This window comes from Calonectris borealis, chromosome 3 (assembly GCF_964195595.1).
Source record: "Calonectris borealis chromosome 3, bCalBor7.hap1.2, whole genome shotgun sequence".
Taxonomy (NCBI): domain Eukaryota; kingdom Metazoa; phylum Chordata; class Aves; order Procellariiformes; family Procellariidae; genus Calonectris; species Calonectris borealis.
Genome location: NC_134314.1, coordinates 14,312,271 through 14,335,258, shown reverse-complemented (window position 1 = coordinate 14,335,258; position 22,988 = coordinate 14,312,271). Strand labels below are relative to the sequence as shown.

General features: G+C 40.3%; 1 protein-coding gene across 1 annotated transcript in view; it reads right to left on the bottom strand.

The window, feature by feature from the left end:
* Positions 1-1,461: 1,461 nt before the first annotated feature.
* Positions 1,462-22,988, bottom strand: part of NBAS (NBAS subunit of NRZ tethering complex) — a 209,439-nt gene continuing 187,912 nt past the window's right edge. Inside the window, exons 51-52 of the mRNA XM_075145030.1 lie at positions 13,050-13,178; positions 1,462-2,243 (exon numbers count right to left, since the gene is read on the bottom strand). Of these exons, the coding sequence (XP_075001131.1) occupies positions 1,968-2,243; positions 13,050-13,178 (405 nt within the window). The 3' untranslated portion in view covers positions 1,462-1,967. The remainder of the gene's footprint in view (positions 2,244-13,049; positions 13,179-22,988) is intronic.

Genomic DNA, 22,988 nt, shown 5'->3' with positions numbered 1-22,988 from the left:
TGAAGGATAGCTGGGACCAACAAGTACAAAAAAATAAAATAACAATCTGAAGAATTAAAGCATTGTTAAAACTCTTGTTAAGAATCCTACGTAAGGTGGGAAGGCTAACATCTGAACAATTTTCACAGCTAGTAAAGGCTGATAAAACAAAGCAGATCCCAAGACAAAGATGATGCTAGTAAGAGTCAGCTTTGGTTCCACAAATGTCATCACCCATTTCTAAATCCTAAAGCCTAGGAAACAACTCAGTAATACAAATTTGTAAAGAAATAGCTACATCAAGCTCTTAACCCACTCTTCTTCCTTCTTTATGATTTAAGCTGACATTTAGGAAAAAGAGGGATTTTAGAAACTACTGTCTCAATAACAGTCAGCTTGTTACTATATTACATAATGAAGGGGCTGGCTATCCCAAATAGCAGAAAGCTCAGATAAGAGTGTTATTACCGAGCAACTGCACCTGAACTGGATCCCTCTGTTGCCAAATTTTGACTGAATATTACCAGTATTAATGGAATCCATCACCAGTGTCTGTATTGTAGGCATGGTACAGCTAAATCACCTATGAACTGCAGTCACTGCACTAGATTTTTTTTTTCCTCTTGTTCTTTTGAGTTTTGTTTCTTTTGAGGAGAGAAAGCTATGGGGGACCCAATACCCACAAGAAAGTTATCAAGACGATGGAGCCAGGCTCTTCACAGCATGCATGGTGGGAGGATGACAGACAACTGGCAGAAGCTGCAACGAGACAGGCTCAAACAAGAGGATATACATAAAAAGCTTTTCAAAATGGGGACAGCCAAGCAATGGGACATCCATCCTTGGAGGTTTTCAAGACCCAAGTGAATACGGCCCTGAGAAACCTGCTCCAACATTAAAGGAACTCTGCCTTGAGGAGGAGGTTGGACTACATTACTCTACAGATCGCTTCAGACCTGTATTATCCTATGATCCTATCATATGTACTGTTTCTGCACATTATTTAATCAAAATTAGATCTGAACACAAGATTAGGCAAAAGATTTACAGATTAATTTTAACAACAAATTCCTATAAACACATAGAAACAGCAAAACCTTCTGGTAATGCAGTGTAATAAACAGACAGTCCCCTTGTTAAAAAACCTCAGAAAACAATCAGAAATACTTTGCCTTAGTAAGACAGAAGGCATTTGGAAATAAACACACCTGTTTAATTTTTCAGAACTCAGGAAAAATATAAGTAAAATACTTTGAAAGTGCATTCACAAAAGGTATCAATAAATGTTTAGGATTTGAGATGGGGCTTCCCAAATTGCAGAGAAAAATACCTCAAAGACTAGAACTGTCTGCAAGCACAGAGAAGTTCAGCTTGTCCTTATGAATAAAAATCATTGAAGAGAGACAGGAATTTCAGAAAAAGTGGCTGAAGAAAGAAAATATTTTTCTTATCTCTTTAAAAGGAGGAAAAAAGAGACTACAATAAATGCAAAATATTTTACTTACTGCAAACAAAAGCTGTGGTAACAACATTGCACAATACCAAATTTTAAGGTTTTGAAATTCTCAGAAATTACTCCTCATTGTGAATTTTTTTTTCTCCATATATCTTTATAATTATATTTTTACATTAGTTTTACATTATGACAAGAGTAAATTACTTACAGAAATTAAGACAAATTGTATATAACCTGCCAGCTTACTAACATTTCATTTATATGTCACAGAGTGTAATCATCTACTTTTCTCTGATCTGAAAAGGATTATTAGATTCAATGCTTTGTTAGTCATATAACAGAATGATACGGTCCGCACCAGTAATTTTTTTAAACGATTAGAAGCATCTGGGAATTCATTGTAGGTGTGCTGTTTGTATTTTCTACGACACGTAGGTAATAACTAACTTCGTTATTTCACTAGAACGACAGTTTCTCCCTTTTATGCAAGATCTTCAGCAAAAAGGCAGACAAATACACAAATCCAACATTTTTAGATCCAATGCTGAATAGCCTGGAGGGCAGTAGTAAAAGTCCTGAGTGCAGGATGAGTCCCTCGATAAGACATCAAGAGGGACCCAGCCTCTGCATTGAACCCTGCTTCTTTAAGCTGTTTTGCTATTTCCTCTACGTCCCAGCCTCCTTCTCCCTGGTTAGCCAGTAAGTGGTCAACAAGGCGAGGATAGAAGGCAGTGGATACGCACTTCACCACTAGCTGGGCATTGAGGAGCAAGGAAAGTATTTCAGCATCACAACTGGAATCATCAACCTACGAAGAAAGAAAAATCCAAAGTAATTAAAAATTAATTACCAGACACATCCATGAACTAGACTATGTCATGACTCTTCTAACAGCACAGTGTGACCTTGAAAGCGAGATGAGTATTCTATATGGATTAACAATAGGAATACACACTCTGCATATGTCAGAATAGGTAAAGGTATGTCTTTAACAGTCTCTATCACATTAATATAAATATTTGACCTGCACAAAGTTAAGGAATAAGGATGCTTAACAATAGTGCACTTCTGTTGTTACTTGTTGATGCTTAACAACGTGCAACAGGCACCTCTTGCTTATAACCCAATTCTGTGTCCCATGAAGCTTCGACAACCATTTCTTAGTAACATGTAACAGTGTCAATTTGCAGTTGTGGGTTTTTTTTAATTATTATTTTTTTCCAGAAAGATTGAACAGAAGTATGATCTATTAGTCCAGAAAACCAAATGTACTGGTAAAAAAAAAAAATCTTACCTACTCAGACACATACACTGTGAGAGATCATACACACCACTTAACATGGACCATCTACTGTGGGAGACTACTTTCTCCAGTTTCCCTATACCAGTAGTCAAACCAGAAACACGATCCTCAAAGCATAAATCAGAAAAAGTACATAATTTTCTCTTGAATGCATGGAATTGCAAGACTCCCGAGGTTTGGCATCTTATTTGGAGGAATCAATATTACATTTGCATGTAGAGGAACACACAGAGTTCATGAGGAGCTACCAGGTAGCTCCTTGCATCTAAGTGGATGAGAAATCTACAACTAGCTTCAGGAGAAAGAACTTCTTTTGAAGTAACAACAAATTCTTTTAGAAGATAGATCTTTATTGTATCTAAATAGTTTCAGACTAATGAATATAAGTTTTGCTTCTGTGAAAGAGCTGAAAAGTCAGCATGATGACAGAAAGCATGTACATGATAAGCAACAGAAACAGAATAATTCGTTGCTCTATTTTGGAAAAGATGCACTCTACATAACATAATATATAATTAAAAAACAAAAAAGACAAAACATGAAATATTGTAGCATGAAAAGCTGTTACACCTCTTCTTATCACTTTCAATTTACCATTAATAACACATGATCATTACTTTCAATTGACTATTTTCACTTTCTTTGGAACTTCAGAAGCTTTCCAGAAAAACAGAATGTCTTTATCATGTTAACCAGGAACACAGTTTGCTGTTTCACCCTCATGCTATTTCTTCCATTTTTTCATTTAGATATTTGTGTTTTTCTTTCCATTGAAATCTTAAAAATAAACTTTATTTCCTCCAAGTCTTTCAGCATTTTCGCAATTAATTACATAAACCTCTTATGGATTACAAAGCTAATGCAACAGTTTACAAAACAGTTCTAAAAACAATAGGTATGTCCAATCTTTAAGTTGGCCACTCTAAGTCTTTATTTAATAATTCCTCTAAATTGTCACATGTTAATTACTGACATGTTTTCCTGTTGAAGACAGGTTGATCATTAAATAAAATTCCTAATGTTGGCATCTTGTAGCGTATCACGCAACATACTAAGCCATTATCCAAACAGCTCTCATCTCTTCTGAAATGGGAGGCTGGAGGGATATTCTGCCCCACCTCTGAGCTCCGTGTGCTCTATTCTTGACCTGTATGTAGGATGCAACTTTACACAGAGCTTCAGTGCTTGATTTTGTGTGCATAAAATGCAAACGGTAATTACAGTAATGAAATTAACAGAAGATGGGAGGTTTGATTTAAATCAGCTTTTTAGGCTATTATTCAGTTAATGAAAAGTCCTATAGACTAGTGTGATTTCATAGGCCAAAAAACCTACAAACTGGGGAGAGACAAGTCTGAGAGTAAGAGATCTTTTCTAGCATAAAACCATTAAGCAGCTGAGCTATACTACGGGGATGAAGATGTCCCCATGCAACACAGAAGCAGAGCAACCTGTCTGTACTCATGCATAACTGAGTTGTGTCTGACAGCTCATCCTTAAGCTCAAATAGTCCAGTAGGTTTAAATTGATTAACATTTCCCATTTTTTGACTTCAAGGCTGTCTGAAGACCTGTTCAGAAAGAGGAAACCTTTGTAATGTAATTGTCTCCAGGCAACTGGATGGAGACACAAGATGGCAACCAGAGCCTGTGAATGCAGCTAAGGTCACTATCTACTCTGCAACTCTTCGTTCAATCTAAGCAGAGTCTGACAGGTGTAGGAGGAACACAGAGAAGCCAAGGTTTAATGAGAAATCTGTATAAAAATGGGCAGCTGAGAAAGATAGATTAACTATTTGTTTTTTTCAGTTTTGCAACTCCAGATCATGCCAACATTTTGGGTATCAATTGCATATGAAGAAACAAGTCATTAGTTAAATAAAAACAAATGCACACACAGAAACTCCATACCAGTCTATGCAGACTGTCAATAATGGGGCTACATCTGGCTGGCGACCGGTCACCAGCAGTGTTCCTCAGGGCTCAATTCTAGGGCCAGTCCTATTCAATACATTTATCAATGATCTGGATGCAGGATTTGAATGCACCACTAGCAAGTTTGCTGATGATACCAAACTGGGAGGTGCTGTTGACTCTCTTGAGGGACAAGAGGCCTTGCAGAAGGATCTAGACAGGTTGGAGCATTGGGCTATGATTAATGGGATGAAATTTAACAAGTCCAAATGGCAGAGCCTGCATGTGGGACGGAGTAATGGTGGGCACGAGTATAAATTGGGAGAGGAGTGGCTGGAGAGCAGCTCTGCAGAAAGGGATCTGGGGGTGCTGGTGGACAGCAGGCTCAATAGGAGCCAGCAGGGTGCCCTGGTAGCCAAGAGGGCAACCTGCATCCTGAGGTGCATCAAACACAAGTAACCAGCCGGTCAAAAGAGGTGATTATCCCGCTGTATTCAGTGTTGGTGCGGCCTCACCTTGAGTGATGTGTGCAGTTCTGGCCCCACAATTGAAGAAGGATGTGAAGGTCCAGAGGAGGGCAACAAAGCTGGTGAAAGGGCTGGAAGGCATGTCCTCTGAAGAGTGGCTAAGGACTCTGAGTTTGTCTAGTTTGGAAAAAAGGAGGCTGAGGGGCGACCTCCTTGCTCTCTACAGCTTCCTGAGGAGGGGAAGGGGAGAGGGAGGTGCTGGTCTCTTCTCCCTGGTACCTGGTGATAGGACGTGTGGGAATGGTTCAAAGCTGTGCCAGGGGAGATTTAGACTGGACATTAGGAAGCATTTCTTTACCAAGAGGGTGGTCAAACACTGGAACTGGCTTCCTAGAGAGGTGGTCAGTGCCCCAAGCCTGTCAGTGTTTAAGAGGCATTTGGACAATGCCCTTAACAACATGCTTTAACTTGGTCAGCCCTGAATTGGTCAGGCGGTTGGACTAGACGATTGTTGTAGGTCCCTTCCAACTGAAATAGTCTATTCTATTCTAATAAATTAATGTGTATTTCAAAATCCTAATTAAGATTTATTTAAGCATCACTGCTTATAAGCTGTAAGATTTTTAAAAAATAAATCAATTTAAATGTACCTTAAGACTACATCTATTTAAAATTGATTTTAAATTAGAACAACAAGCGTTAAAGCAAAAAATTACTAAAGCAATATAAAGGTAAACACAGACAGCGTATATTTAAAAGTAAAAATACACCACAGAATATAATATGGTGCCTGCACAAGAAATGACTCAGCAAAACTAGGACTCCTCAATCTATAAAAGAGGCAGCTTAGAGGGTGTAGAGCAGATAGCAACATCATTAGAGTATATGGGGATTGATTAAACATGTTCTGTCATAAAAAAAGAATTATGAAGCATCAAATGAATCTAGTAGGATCAGATTCAGAGTAAATAAAAGGAAATAGTTAATAAAAGGAAATAGTTGGTTTTTTACACTGTTGAACTCTTTGGCAAATGATACTGCAGAACGTAAAAGCTCATCCAAGTTTAAGGAGAAATGGGACAAAATGGAGGAAGAAAACCATTGGCAGTTACTCAGTACATAAATACATACACCTGAAAATGACTGGACGTTGGGAGAGCAGTATCTCAGAAAAAGAGCCTATATATTTGCGCTATTCTTACTCTTGGCTAGACTTGTAATTCTTCCCTCCGTTGGAGCCAGGATATGTTCCAGACGGACTTGTGATCCTCAAAATTTTACCTTTTAAAAAATATTAATTCAAACAACCATAAGGGTTATTTTTGTTTGTCAATGATTTCAATCATATTTGAAATATTGTTTAAGTTAGCATAGATTGGCTGCAAGTATATATGTGTAGCATGCATACCAAATATTAGCCTACAGTAGATACAGACTCTCTAAATTGCATTGTATTTTCTTTTTCAAAATCACTCTTTTGACAAGACTTGTAAACAAGAGAGTAAAACCTGATTAAGATAATTACTAAAAAGCAACCTTACCATCCCAGTGTTAAAAAGCTGCTGCTTCTGGGGAGACAGCAGAGATAGGAGCTTATTAATGAGTCGCTTCTGATCTGCCTGCATATGCAGAACCTTTACTATCCCAAGATCCTAAGTAAGTCTTAAAACACTGGTTCCAGCAAAGTTTATCACTGATCCCAGAAACAATGCTCCAGTGATATGGGATGCAGCTGACTGTAGTTTACGCAAGTCTTAGTGGTGCAGGTATCTTCTGCACAAATGAATACACAACCACTTTCCATATTGTGTGTACATGAGAATACACTATAAACCACAATAATGACAAACTCAGAGTATGTAAGATGGAGAAAAACCATTATGCCTACCTAGACTTCCATGTTGAGGGTGCTAAATTTTTCATTAGTGTAAAACCTTTTACTTCTCGAAGGCTTAAATGGGAGAATACTTTTTCATATCCATCTCTCCTGCAGTAGGATTTGACAGTGCAGATTTAGTGTGGTGCCCACACACAATGCACACGTGTACAAGTAAAAGAACTAATGGGGATAATTATGCTAAGGAGAGGAAATCCTGACTTTTTTTTCTTGACTTACATACCTATTTAGGTATTGGCTGAAATCTACTTTCAAGATGTAGGCATTCAAGTGGTATCTCTGATGACTAGCTCACTCCTTTACACTGTGACAATCAATACCTTTCCCTGCTAGAGACATGCATATTCATCTAGCCAGTGAGAAAGAACAGAAATAGAATTGCAACAGATGCACTCATAATTTCCACTGAAGCAGTGCTACAGCACTCTGCTTCAAAAAGTGCTGCTGCATTTTATCAAATGTCTCTTTAATGTAGAATTTATAAATCGGTCTGCATCTACAGGTGGAAAACCACATCTCAGTAAGGTTCCCCTCAACAGGTACAGAAGTGAGGACCCACTTGCACTCTGTCTCCACGAGTCCTGAACTCTTTCTGCACATCAGCAGGATGGGTAGGAGCCTTATCCCAGACTACTAAGTGCTGCTCTTAGAGAGGACACAGGATTCAAGCTGTTTCCCTAATGCCCTTGGCAAATGATCCGAACACGAAGCAGTTGTACAACCTGTATTCACCCCTACGCTGACTGCTGTATTTCTGAATCAGAATGGCAGTTTGTGTCTTACGCTGAACTCAGTACTGTCAGTGCATAATTAGTAAGGGTTAAGCATGCTCGCCTGAGGCTTTGCCATCAGCACACTAACTTTGCGAACTGCAAATGGGCTCAGACTTGCAGCACTCAGCTCTACCAAAGCAGGTCCCCTGGGCAAGCAGAGGTAGGGAGTCTGCAAGTTTTAAGAAAGCTTGTGTGTGAAACAAGTGGGTGAAGATCAGCTTTGCCACAGGTGGCACCTTCTGATGCACTCAGAAAAGGAACTCGAGACATCTAGAAGGCTTTACTGATAAATCACTGAGGCCTCCACAAATTCATACAACCATGAATGTAAGAATTTTGTGGATCTGCTCTCCAAGATCAAGGACACATCTTACATCAGCTTCCAATATTTATTCTGGTTGCTAATACAGCCTACATGGACATTGTACCTGTACTTGCTATGATGCAGTGTACCCGGGGCGGGGGGGGGGAAGTCTCTCCTGTAGTGAGAATTTCAGATAAGCAAGAGCAGGTCAGGCTCTATCTTTTGCCTAACTAAAGGGCAAGTCAGGGTCTGGGCAATTCCCTGTCAGTGTCGTTTGTGCAGGTGTCTAGAGGTTCTGGTATTAGCAATAAGCAATATTTCATCCATAACTTATGCATTATAAAATCCAAACATTATGAAATATGGATACTAAAGGAAAGATAAGAGCTGCTGCTGATGTAACAGAAGAGAACTGAACCTGCTATTTCCTAGAGTATTAACTCTCCACTACCACTGGAGGTAAAAATGCTTTTCATTTTAATCTTGAATGGAGTCTATAGCTATAGGACAAATAAATAAGGGGAGAAAAAACCGAAGAGATATTAAAAAACCCTAGAAAACTAAACTAGAGAGAGAGATTTTACCATAATCACTGTTAGCTTATATACACACAATTTAACAAGATTTCTTTTAAAAGGTAAGCCACACTAAGTGAGTAGCCATAAATGGCATAAGACACTGAAGGCAACTGGAAATTCCATTATTTCACACGTTCTTTATGGTTTTTCGTATTACATTTTTCAACAGATCATGTTGCAAAGGTAGTCTCAGTACTTCATCATTGAAAGTATAGTATGTAAAGTATGTAAGCTAAGGTATTATTTTAGATTAGCTACAAAAATTTGCTAGTTCTAGTTTCTATTAAAGCCTTGGTTGAAGAAGTATTTGCACTGATTATATGAACTCCCATTTGTTGGCTGTTTAAACAATATAACTACCAACAGGTAATAGAATATTTACTTGCTCTGTCAGAAGTATAAACATCAGTCTTAATCTTTGAAAGATAACCAAGTGAACAGACAACACTGAAACCATTCTCAAAAACAATCTGACTCTTAAGGGCAAACTCTGAGCCCTATTGGCAATAATAAGCTTATTTAAGTAAACTGATTTTTAAAATTATTCACACACCACACAACACAAAGGAAGAATAGTTATTACTGTTATTAAAAAAATGGTAAGTGGCATTTTATAAAAAGATACACAATAAAAAGAGAGATCTGCAATTTCAAAAAAGGTTTGTGCTGGTTTTGGCTTGGGTAGAGTTAATTTTCTTCACAGTAGCTGGTATGGGGCTATGTTTTGGATTTGTGCTGAATACAGTGTTGATAACACAGGGATGTTTTCGTTACTGCTGAGCAGTGCTTACACAGAGTCAAGGCCTTTTCTGCTCCTCACCCTATCCCACCAGTGAGTAGGCTGGGGGTGCACAAGAAGATGGGAGGGGACACAGCTGGGACAGCTGACCCCAGCTGACCAAAGGGATATTCCATACCATATGATGTCATGCTCTGCATATAAAGCTGAGGGAAGAAGAAGGAAGGGGGGGACGTTCAGAGTGATGGCGTTTGTCTTCCCAAGTCACTGTTACGCGTGATGGAGCCCTCCTTTCCTGGAGATGGCTGAACACCTGCCTGCCGATGGGAAGTAGTGAATGAATTCCTTGTTTTGCTTTGCTTGTGCACGCAGCTTTTGTTTTACCTATTAAACTGTCTTTATCTCAACCCATGAGTTTTCTCACTTTTACTCTTCCGATTCTCTCCCCCATCCCACCAGGGGGGGCGCGAGCGGCTGGGTGGGGCTGAGCTGCCGGCTGAGGTTAAGCCTTGAGAAACTTACACAAAATCTGGGTTGTTTTATTACAGGCAAAAGCTATACAATTCCTAGTATCAGCACTTCAGCATCATCCTTAACTGTAAACATCCATAAAGCTGTCAGCAACATACAACAAATGGCTAACTAATACATTGTATCAGCAAGTAAGTGCTGTATTTTTCTCACAGCCATGTTTGTGAGCTGTGTTAGCATTATGTCAGGGAATCAATAGCTATGATTTCCCTTTGCCAGACGTTATTTGTCCTTTTCCTGTTTAATGTAAGCAGAAATGGGCTTCCTATGAAAAATTCATTAAGAATTTTACAAAAAGCATTAACAGTCCATATACTGTTTTTAAAAAGCAAAAAGTACGCATACAGAATTATACTGAATAAACAACATTGACACAGCTAAGCAATATATGCACTTTTAGTATAACACCAACTAATGTAATCATAAGAGATGCATATAAAACAAGGGGTAAGAGATACTTTCCAAACGATATAAGGACAGCTTTTAAATTTAGCATGGCACTCTTCTGTACTAGTTGCTTTTCTAACACTGGCAGTGGAATGTCACATTCAAGGTACTGGATAAACTCTGTGCCTGATGTAATGAAGTCAATAGTTAAATTTTCATTGACTTAAGACAAAACTTTAGACGAAAGCTAAACGCTTTGAAAATTCTAGATTATGCACCACTCTTACAGAACTACGTGCTCAAATGAATACTGAACTTAGGAGGAAAAATTCGAAACAGCTTATCAAGCTGCCTCCTGCATAAGAAGGCCAAAAAGAATATTATTTTAGGCATGCAGAAGCGTACAAAGTGCTTTATATTAGTAAGAAGATAATATGGTTCCTGGTCCTAAAACTTAAATATGATGTAATCAACCTAGAGTGTGGAAAATTAAAAGCCGTAGCACACTAGAAAGAAAAGGCCAGTTAAGACAGCAATGCAATTAGCAGCCATTCAGAAAGTGCTGCTGCACAGCATTGTGCTTTAAAAATAGTTAAACAAAATGTACTCGGACACAAATTCCTGCTGGCAAGCTTCAGAGCTAGTCACTTACACAGCAGCTTTCATCTGTTAACAAAAAAGTCAATTTTAAAAGGTTAACAAGCACATATAGTTGAGAAAGTGCATGCATATATCAGATCCCCGATTGCTTTTCTATAAGATCTTGTTTAAAAACAGTTACAAAAAAACCTTGCTTTGCAGACACAAAATCTAAAATTGCAGGTGGTAAAAGAAAACTATCAATATACCAAAGATAATCTACTATTGTTTTGGTGGTTAATATTTATACAATTACATTCTGTGGAAAATTCAGAAAATTTGTGGTTTATTTGTATGAGGAAAAGGGTTCTTTGCTTAGAATGCTAAACTCAACTAGGAAATACTCCAAATTCATACTGGATGCTAACTATGACATTGGAATTTTGATACAAGCAGCTGTGTATTCATATCATATGCCCTGCCACCTTCCATGCAACCACTTTACATGTTCATAGAGAACAGGTTAAAAAAGCTGGTGTTTCATCCATTTTGGTAACTAAGTCCTTTTGAAGGAAAATTAGCAACATCTGAGATAAAACCTATGCTTCCAGATCTATAGCTTCTCTGACTGGTCTTCACCGCTGTGTTCTGGAGTCGTCCTGAAGGGGAAGGAGATAAATCCCTTCTCAAGCTATCCAACAGATGCAAAAAGAGAAAGCTTCTGGAATACAGTGTGCAGCATAAGAAGGAAACACACAGCACGTGAGGAGGAGAGACTTATGGGAGAATCTTGGGTAGAGCAGGATGCAGAACACCTTTCCTAGCGAACAGAGGATGGTGTGAAAGTAGGGGATAGGATTGCACCATTTGTTGCAACCAAGGAATCTGAAAAATTTGTTGCAATTAATATAATAGAGCAGACGGCCTGCCCTAGAAGGCTCCTGCAGAAATGGAGGAATGTTTGCCTACTTTGTGCGTCTCAGAAAAAAGTTATAATTTCAATCTGAATTCCTACAAATCACATTTTCAAAGCTTTTGTGTTTTGCGGATGCTTACTTTAAAAAGATACACAGTTCCATTTCTGTTTCCATATGGGCAGTTTCATTTTCAAGTAGCATACAGGAAATTTACCATCAATTATTATTTTATATTGTAATACACAACAAGGCCTCCCTAAGATATGGTGCAGAAATTGGAAATATTAGAGATGTGGTTTTCCTACGTAAACATGATAATTCTGGAAATGTTCAATGCAGTTAATTCAGCCAGACAGGAAAGCCATTCCCTTTCACGTAAAGGTCTGAGACAATACTTCCCTTCTCTTTTGTCGTAGAGTGCTAGATCGTAGACCATAGCTAACATAACATCCAAGAAAGTCAGGTTGTACACGCACAAGTTCAATTAAGAGCTTGAAGAAGTTTTAAAGCCATCTCAGTTTTTCAGAAAAAAAGATAAAAGCTAATATAATGCTTTTGTCTAGGAGACTAGCTTTCACCATTTTAGGTGTTCCTTCTTAACTAAAAAGCAAATATGCAGGAAAAAAAAAAGAGTAGTGTAACTTTATATAACAATTGAAAAATATACAGTAATGTCTTTCAGTTCTTGTCCAAAGAAAAAAAGACAGTATTTAGGGTTTTTTTTTCTCCAGAAACTTTGCTGCAGTATCAAATAAAACCTGTTTTGAATTGCGTGAAAGTCCCCAAACATACCATCTTGCATTTTAACCTTTCTACAACAAAAACAGTAATATAACAACTCTCCACGTGTATATGAACAGGCTGCCAAGTTTGTCAGAAATAAGCTAACTCTTCTGATGTACTATTATCACTTAAAAAAAACCCAAAAGTGCTAGAATATGAACACAGAGATCACAATCTACTTTATAAACAGAATAGTTTCTGTCTCACTACTCTGACTTAAAACAACATACTAGATAATTTAAAGAAAGTGCTATGAGTTTTAATCACCTCAAGTATACATAAAAGATCTTACTAGCCCTGAGTTACTGCTCAGTGTGGACACAATAGCTGTGGAAAATCTTAATAACGATAAGGGTCTCAATGGTCTTTGGTTACTATATGAAGATAAAAGAGCTAATTTATTACCTCAAACTCTGAAAGGTGGTTAATTCAACTGCTCATACCTTAGCAACAGCTGTTATCTGCTCCAGTGCCACAGCATGAAGATCTTGATCTTTGCTTTCCACCAGCAGTTTCAGGGATGGCAGCAGGAGGGACTGGTTAAGCAGCAGCAAACATAATTCTTTTGTACACTGAAAATAAAAGTAAACCCATTTGGTGAGATGTCTGGAGATACTAACGTCATCATTCACACTAAAATTTATGAAAATTCTATGTCAAATGCAAAATGAAAACCAACTTTTGAAACAAATGAACTCCCTGTTGGAAATAACTCTTCAGAAACTGGAAAGGACAAATTTTAAAAAAATGTGGAATAGTGGGTTATAAGTGCAACATTTGTTATATTAAGACAAGGCAGGTACTGAATCACCATTGCAACCTGGAGTTCTACTGAAAGATCAATAGAGCAATCACAGCTCTCTGTGGGACTAATATATTTTTGCTTACTGAAATACTGCAAAGCACAGGAAGAAACTTAACAGACACCCATGACATTTCTGTAACTCAATTATGCAATCATAAAAATGGAACAAAATAAAGAGAAAATAACAATACATACCTGAGTTCAACCTTATAAAGCTCTGTTGCAAAAATCTTTTCAAATTTTATACAAATTTTCATACACAATTAAAGCTTAGCAAATTAACTTTCCCTTATTTATCTAATTTCTCATATTTTATAAGATAGCATAAATTTAGCATCATAAATCTTCTCTAAGAAGAAACTGGCCAGAGAAATATCTTAAAAAAAAGAAGCATTGTGAGGGAGCATAGCCGGGGACAGCTGGCCCAGCTGGCCAACGGAGTATTCCATACCATGTGATGTCATGCTCAGTATATGAATGGTAGGCGTGGCCGAGGAAGTAGCGATCGCCACTTGGTTATCGGTCAGCGCGGGTGGTGAGCAATTGCTTAAAAGATGTCCCATATTCCAGGACAACTTACACTAAGTGTTCTGGGTATTGTATGATAATCACCTTGAAAATAGTAACCAACTCTGAGAGGTGCTCTCTGTTTCATGTCAACATTCAGAGAGCAATTGTCAAAGGAGCTCATCAGCTAAATATTAAGTTGAGAGAATGCAAATCATGTATTTTTCTACATCTTTTGCTCAGTCTTTTCTAAATTTATACCTTCAAGAAACACTGTCTAGAAGGACATATTCTATCACACTGAGCTCTGAGTCACGGAGGCAAGGCTTGTTCCCTTACCCAGACTTGTTCCTCTAAATTTGTATTCTGTATTGCTACTGATGATGTTTTTGGTGAAGGATATGATATAGGATCAAGGAATAAGAAGATCAAATAAATACGTTAAGCTATGTCTGATCAGTTGTATGCTTATTAAACTTCTGATAATTTCATATTCCATTGTATTTCTTTTGAGCTGCCATACCAGCAAACTTACTGCATGCAAAGTTATTCATATTACAGCTCTCCTTTTCTTGAAAAGGTGTATCCATGGCAATAAATGCAGCTTATGTTCAGAAGAATAAATTCTGAATCATAAGATACATAACCTGAACAAAACAGTAACTTTACCATACTTGCTTTTTCTGTCTGAAAGCCTCCCAAAAGTAAACAGAGAAGAAGCGTCATAAGAAATAACTCATATTATAAAAAGGCTCTCTAAAAGAACCTCAAATCATATTTTGGGATTGTGAGAGGAAGGAAAGAAGACTAAGCAAATTGTAAAATGTAACTAGGTACCGTACATTTTTAAAGCAACAGGGCAGAGACAGAAAAGATGCAGATGTTGAATCAGTTTGCTGTCTCAATAAGCCGCTTTAAAATAAAAGAAAAATTTTATCTCTCAGCAAGCAAATGCAGTAATACAGGTATTAACATTGCTATTTTCAAAGCAATAACATTTAACTCAGATGATATGTCAGCATTTTGTTTTCTTCTTAGATGCTTCACAATTATACTCTAGTACTGGTTACACATTCCACTGGGACATGTTCTAACACAATCTGCTTTGTTCATCACAGAGGCATAAAGGCCTCCACGTAAGAAAACACATACTTAGCTATCCAATTAACTTCTGTTTATCTTACATTAGCAGATCTTGAAGCCAAATGCCATTAGATTTCAGGTAGGTAACACTCAGATGACTTGATTAACTTTGTGCCTGATTATAACATGTCTAGCAGACATATCCAGTCTTACCTACAAAATCCATCATCTCTCTTGAAGGAGAAGTATACATTCCAACAATAAATTTTACTTACTGTTAAAATACCATGCCTTATGCTAAAAATTGAAATGGTATAAATTAAACTCAATTGGTTCTTTTACAGAAATATGTTCCTAACGGCCCCTGCAACAGGTTCTGTAGTTAAGAATAAGGCCATCACTATGGCATATTTTAAGTTTAGCAACGCTTTGAAAATGTGACATGAAACACTGTCAGAGGCACCAGGGAAATAAGGTGTAGGATAGAGTGGTCCAACTTGCAAACCCTTGGAGTTGCCTCCATCCCTCTTCCCACAGGAAGGGACTGGACAACTTGCCAAGCAGACTGCCCAAATAGTACAAACACCTCCTTGTACACCTGCCACAAATGATGGCACTGCTGCCCTGGACAGCAATTGGAAATCCAACCCTAAGCAGCAAGCCACCACTCACAGCACTTCTCAGAGCAACACAAGTGGCTCTTCTTTTCTGCAATAAGCACTCGTAAGCATTTGAGTGTCTGCCTGCCTGCACTGAGGGGCTGCGCTTTAGAGGGGGTATGATATTATCTGTGAGAAGTAACCAAAATCTGGATTTAGCTGAAACTTTTGTAAGATAACTTTTGCCTTCTATCTAGTTATGCAGCTATCAATGGTAACACCAGTGAGGCATATAAAATGGATTTCATAGGAGTCTGTTTTGGCTTCAGTATTATTCAGTATTTTCATGGATGGCTTGAAGGGCTGGATAATGAGTACAAACAGTATTGTGTCTGGAGAGGCTGAACGCAGACCAAAGGGCAGCATTTAAATTCAAAATTATCTGAACAAAATGATCAGAGACAACTGTGAATGAAGAAAAACATACAATGTAAACTCATATATAAAAACCAGGAAAAACTAGCTACAGGAATAGAAAAAAGGAGACCAACCGGCTGCTATATTATTCTAGGAGATAAGCATCTTATGGCCACCAGGACCCCAGGGTGATTACAGATAAGAGACTAGATGCATTCTCTGGTGTTTATGTTAACTGACACGTGACCCATAGGTTGATAGAAAAACATGACATATTCAGAGGAGTCACACTTTTAACACTTACTGGGGGGAGAAGGATTTGCCCCTTTCTAAAGAGATTAATCAGGCAATGCAGGAGATGTCAGACAGTCCAAACAAATATGCATTTCAAGCAAATAAAACAATGCTTATTTCAACTAAGAGGAATGGAAAAATCTATCCACTGAATGATGCAAATAACCCCTCCCACACACATACACAGATACAAAGATTAAAGCTATGCAACTCCCCAGAAGACATTAAAAAAGAACTTGGCTGTAAAAAACTAAAAAGACCAGCAGGAGGTGGAATAAAAGAAGATAGAAACATCCGAGGAAACAGTTTTTCTAACTTCTAGACCATCATGACTTGAAGTTAAATGTTTTTTCCATCACAATCTTTGGACTTTAGAATGGCGAATGTTACTCATGGTGATAAATTGATATCTCAGTTTCTAGAATTCCATCATTCTAGGTCTGTCTTCTTAATCAGTGTATTTATTGAAATATGAAGTCACCTAAACAGGTTAATTGTCAGTAATCAGATGTTCATCTTATTCAGCCATGCGATCTCAACTCTCTAATTTGTGCACTTAAGTACCATAGCCGTGCATACAAATAAGTTACTTAAATCTATTCATGTCATTCCCCCTCTTCCCAAGTAGAGACTTAAAGCAATATAGCCTGTGTTTGTAGGTAACTGTACAATTACACATTTTAGTGCAACTCCTGTTGCTGTACAGCATTCTAGTCTTAAAAAAGGTATTTTACATTGGTAAAGATATTTTATGTTTAAAGATCAGAATATCTTCATACCGTATCTGTAAATTCACACCTACACAGAGGGCTCTTCCAACATCCTGTACCATTAAAAAAGGCAGGCACCTCCAACCAAAGCTGGCAATCAATACCAAAACTGTGTACAAATAAGGACTTGTTATGGAATTCAAGAAAAAGTTTACTCAATTAAGAGAATTGAGCAAACCATGACCATTCTTGAGCAAAACTCTTGGTGAACTGACTGCTGTATGACAGTGACCTTTGGTGGGATTTGTCTTCCTAGTCCACTGAGGCGCGTTAGAAAATTCTACTTTGACAAAATTTGACTACTCCTGTGCATGAGTATGATCATGAGTTTACAAGCTATGATGCACCATTCAATGCCTTGTAAAGAAAAGCTACATATACTTATGTCAGTCCCAGATATAGGGAGACCTGCCTTCCACCAAAATTTTTGGCGGAATGGATGAATTAATGTATGTATTTATCATTTCAGCTTACTGACACCTTCTGGAATCATGTTTTACATAGATTTTGAACTTGACTCAAATCAGTCTGTCTGAATATTTTAAAAAAACCACACTCCACCCATCTGTATTTTAAGCAGAATGTGTTGTTTCTATTCTGCTTCTAGTCTTAACATCAGCTGTTTTCTATAACAGACTGTGATTGCATGAAGATGATGATAAGGGATTAATCAGCCTGCTAAAAATACGCACATGACTACTCTAAAGTTCTGTGAAGTTTATTAAGCATTTCTCAAATCTGTCTTCATTAGTATACAATGTTTACATACAAAACACTTCAATAATTTTATACTTAAGAGATGCTTGTATTGAAGTACACATACATAGTTAAGACAGAACACCATGATTATTACAAAGCAATTACTTGCATATGAATTTTTTTCATCACCAACACATTTTTCAAGGATTCCTCACTAAATCTTTATGCATTTATGTCCTGGTTTCGGCTGGGATAGGGTTAAATTTCTCCCTAGTGCTGTGTTTTGGATTTAGTATGAGGAGAATGTTGATAACACACTGATGTTTTCAGTTGTTGCTAAGTACCCTCCTAGTCCAAGGACAGCTCCCGTGCCTACTGACTGAGCTAGGTACACAAGATGGGAGGGAACATAATCAGGACAGCCAGCCCAGCTGGCTAATGGGGTATTCCATACCATGTGACGTCATGCTCAGTATATGAAGGGTAGGCGTGATCCAGGAAGTACCGATCGCTACTTGGTTATCGGTCAGCGCGGGTGGTGAGCAATTGCATTGTGCATCACTCATTTTGTATATTTTATCATTATCATTATCATTATTATTTTCCCTTTTTTTTCCCTGTTCTATTAAACTGTCTTTATCTCAACCCACGAGTTTTTCTCACTCTTACCCTTCCGATTCTCTCCCCGTCCCGCTGGGGGTGGGGGGAGTGAGTGAGCGGCTGCGTGGTATTTGGCTGCCTGCCAGGTTAAACCACGACAGTCCTTTTTGGCGCCCAACGTGGGGCTCGAAGGGTTGAGATAACGACACATCTGACCCGAACGGGTTAAAACAAATTTGTTATAAGCATTCATTATATCAGTTTAGTACTCGATGTTCACAATGTTGATTTATTTGCTCTCAGAGTTTTTGGATCTGTTCTTGCAGTTGTGGTATATAGCACCTTACTGGCTGTCTATACTGCTGATTATCAGTTTGTATGTGGGGTTGGTCATCTCTGGGAAATGGATTAAGGTCATTGCTTTGCTATACTGTGTGACCTGGCTTTATGTTATGATAAAATTATTGGTCACGAGCCTGTACTCAGCACTGCCATCATTCCTGTTCTTTGGGAGCTATCTTTTGGAAACTATTAATAATTACACTTCTTACGTCTTCACCTCAGAGGATGAATTTAGGGGGGAGACAGGATGGGACACTTTCTCCCACTTGTTCACCTTCCCCTCCATATCTTCAGAAACTCCTTTTTCTTCTATCCTCTTCATGAAGACGTCTACAATATTCCCTGAGAATTTTGAATATCCTTGGGATGTTCAAACAAGCATGATCATATTGCTATGTCTTCTGAATGTGGTTCAGGCCTTGTTTAGAGTTAAACAACTATTCAGGAATACTGTCCAGAGATCAACCCCAGCAACAGACACGGTGACTACTCAAACCCCCACGACAGGCACTGTAGCTCCTTCAACCCGCACGACAACCACTGTGGCTACTCAAACCCCTGCGACAGGCACCGTGGCTACTTCAACCCCCACAACAACTACTATGGCTACTCAGACCCCGGCAACAGTCACTACAGTTACTCCAACCCCCGCAACAGGCACTGCAGCCACTCAGACCCCGGCAAGAGTCACTACAAGTACTCCAACCCCCGCGACAGGCACTGCAGCTACCCAAACCCTCGCGACAGGTACTACAGCTGAACCAGAGGACCAACCGTCGCTGGTATCCGTCACCCCTGTACAGAAGAAGAAATCTTTGAAGCGGAAGTCAGGTCGTGTAGAAAAGGATGATGGAAAACCAGGGCCATCACGAGGAGGGGAGGAGGAAGAGGAAGAACTCATAAACGAGACGGAAACCACCCGATCCTTATCCCTGAATGAGTTGCGAGATATGCGGAAAGATTTTGGCCGTTGTCCAGGCGAGCATATTGTTACCTGGCTGCTCCGATGCTGGGATAATGGGGCCAGTAGCCTGGAATTAGAGGGGAAAGAGGCCAAACAGCTGGGATCCCTTGCTAGGGAAGCAGGTATTGACAAAGCAATTGGAAAAGGGACACAGGTCCTCAGCCTCTGGAGGCGACTGCTGTCAGGCGTAAAGGAAAGGTATCCCTTCAAGGAAGATGTTATATATCGCCTAGGCAAATGGACCACTATGGAGAGAGGTATCCAGTACCTGAGAGAACTAGGCGTGCTGGAGGTGGTTTATAGTGACCTGGATGACCCCCGAACACCCAAAGATCCAGATGACGTCCAGTGCACCCGACCCATGTGGCGGAAGTTGGTACGGAGCGCACCAGCATCGTATGCCAGTTCGTTGGCAGTACTGTGCTGGAAAGAGGAAGAAGCACCAACGGTGGATGAGGTGGTTAGCAGACTTCGGGATTTTGAAGAAACTATCTCCTCCTCCCTTGTCTCGGCTGTGGAGAAACTGTCCCGGAAGGTCCAGCAACTCAAAGAGGATATGTCTTATTCTCCACCTGTACGGACCAGTATCTCAGCCATTAGGAGTCCGTGTTTTTCTCCTCAAGAGAGAGGATATCGAAAGTACACACCACGGGGCACCCTGTGGTTTTATCTGCGTGACCACGGAGAGGACATGAGGCAGTGGGATGGAAAACCTACCTTCATCCTAGAGGCACGTGTACGTGAGTTGCAAGGAAAAACAATCACACAAGGGGGTTCTCCCAGGAAAAATGCTGCTCCAGTTGTCAGGAAAAACCTGTCTCACGACGGTCCAGTTTCCAGTGAACAGTTCCCCAGAAAAAGTAGAAGGGCTGATCTTACTTTGGATTGTAATTGCAATGAAGAAATTCTTGACTCACGTTTGCAAGAAGTGAGAGATGGATACTATGACCAGAACTAGAGGGGCCCTGCCTCCAGCCAGGTGGAGGAAAGGGACAACCGGGTTTACTGGACTGTGTGGATTCGATGGCCTGGCACATCAGATCCACAGGAGTTTAAGGCTCTCGTAGACACTGGTGCACAGTGTACCCTGATGCCATCAGGCTATAAAGGGGCAGAACCCATTTGTATTTCTGGAGTGACAGGGGGATCCCAAGAGTTAACTGTATTGGAGGCCGAAGTGAGCCTGACCGGGAATGAGTGGCAGAAGCACCCCATTGTGACTGGCCCAGAGGCTCCGTGCATCCTTGGCATAGACTACCTCAGGAGAGGGTATTTCAAGGACCCAAAAGGGTACCGGTGGGCTTTTGGTATAGCTGCCCTGGAGACGGAGGAAATTAAACAGCTGTCCACCTTGCCCGGTCTCTCACAGGATCCTTCTGTTGTGGGGTTGCTGAGGGTTGAAGAACAACAGGTACCAATCGCTACCACAACAGTGCACCGGCGGCAATACCGCACCAACCGAGACTCCCTGATCCCCATCCATGAGCTGATTCGTCGACTGGAGAGCCAAGGAGTGATCAGCAAGACTCGCTCACCCTTCAACAGTCCCATATGGCCAGTGCGAAAGTCTAATGGAGAGTGGAGACTAACAGTAGACTACCGTGGCCTGAACGAAGTCACGCCGCCACTGAGTGCTGCCGTGCCGGACATGCTGGAACTTCAATACGAACTGGAGTCAAAGGCAGCCAAGTGGTACGCCACCATTGACATCGCTAATGCGTTCTTCTCCATCCCTTTGGCGGCAGAGTGCAGGCTACAGTTTGCTTTCACTTGGAGGGGCGTCCAGTACACCTGGAACCGACTGCCCCAGGGGTGGAAACACAGCCCTACCATTTGCCATGGACTGATCCACACCGCACTGGAACAGGGTGAGGCTCCAGAACACCTGCAGTACATTGACGACATCATCGTATGGGGCAACACAGCAGAAGAAGTTTTTGAGAAAGGGAAGAAAATAATTCAAATCCTTCTGAAATCTGGTTTTGCCATAAAACAAAGTAAGGTCAAGGGACCTGCACAGGAGATCCAGTTTTTAGGAATAAAATGGCAAGATGGACGTCGTCAGATCCCAACAGATGTGATCAATAAAATAACAGCCATGTCTCCACCAACTAACAAAAAGGAAACGCGAGCTTTCTTAGGCGTTGTGGGTTTTTGGAGAATGCATATTCCAAATTACAGTCAGATCGTAAGCCCTCTCTATCAAGTGACCAGGAAGAAGAACGACTTCAAATGGGGCCCTGAGCAACAACAAGCCTTTGAACAAATTAAACAGGAGATAGTTCATGCAGTAGCCCTTGGGCCAGTCCGGGCAGGACAAGATGTAAAGAATGTGCTCTACATCGCAGCCGGGGAGAATGGTCCTACCTGGAGCCTCTGGCAGAAAGCACCAGGGGAGACTCGAGGTCGACCCTTAGGGTTCTGGAGTTGGGGATACAGAGGACCCGAGGCCCGCTACACTCCAACTGAGAAGGAGATATTGGCAGCATATGAAGGGGTTCAAGCTGCTTCGGAAGTGGTTGGCACTGAAGCACAGCTCCTCCTGGCACCCCGACTGCCGGTGCTGGGCTGGATGTTCAAGGGGAGCGTCCCCTCTACACATCATGCAACCGATGCTACATGGAGTAAGTGGGTCGCACTGATCACACAACAGGCCCGAACAGGAAACCCCAGTCGCCCAGGAATCTTGGAGGTGATCACGAACTGGCCAGAAGGCAAAGATTTTGGAATATCCCCAGAGGAGGAGGTGACACGTGCTGAAGAAACCCCACTGTATAATAAACTACCAGAAAGCGAGAAGCAATATGCCCTGTTCACTGATGGGTCCTGTCGCCTTGTGGGAAAGCATCGGAGATGGAAAGCTGCTGTATGGAGTCCTATACGCCAAGTTGCAGAAACTGCTGAAGGAGAAGGTGAATCAAGCCAGTTTGCAGAGGTGAAAGCCATCCAGCTGGCCTTGGACATTGCTGAACGAGAAAAATGGCCAGTACTTTATCTCTATACTGACTCATGGATGGTGGCAAATGCCCTGTGGGGGTGGTTGCAGCAGTGGAAGCAGAACAACTGGCAGCGCAGAGGTAAACCCATCTGGGCTGCCGCGTTGTGGCAAGATATTGCTGCCCGGGTAGAGAACCTGACTGTAAAAGTACGTCACGTAGATGCTCACGTACCCAAGAGTCGGGCTACTGAGGAACATCAAAATAACCAGCAGGTGGACCAGGCTGCTAAGATTGAAGTGGCTCAGGTGGATTTGGACTGGCAACATAAGGGTGAATTATTTATAGCTCGGTGGGCCCATGACA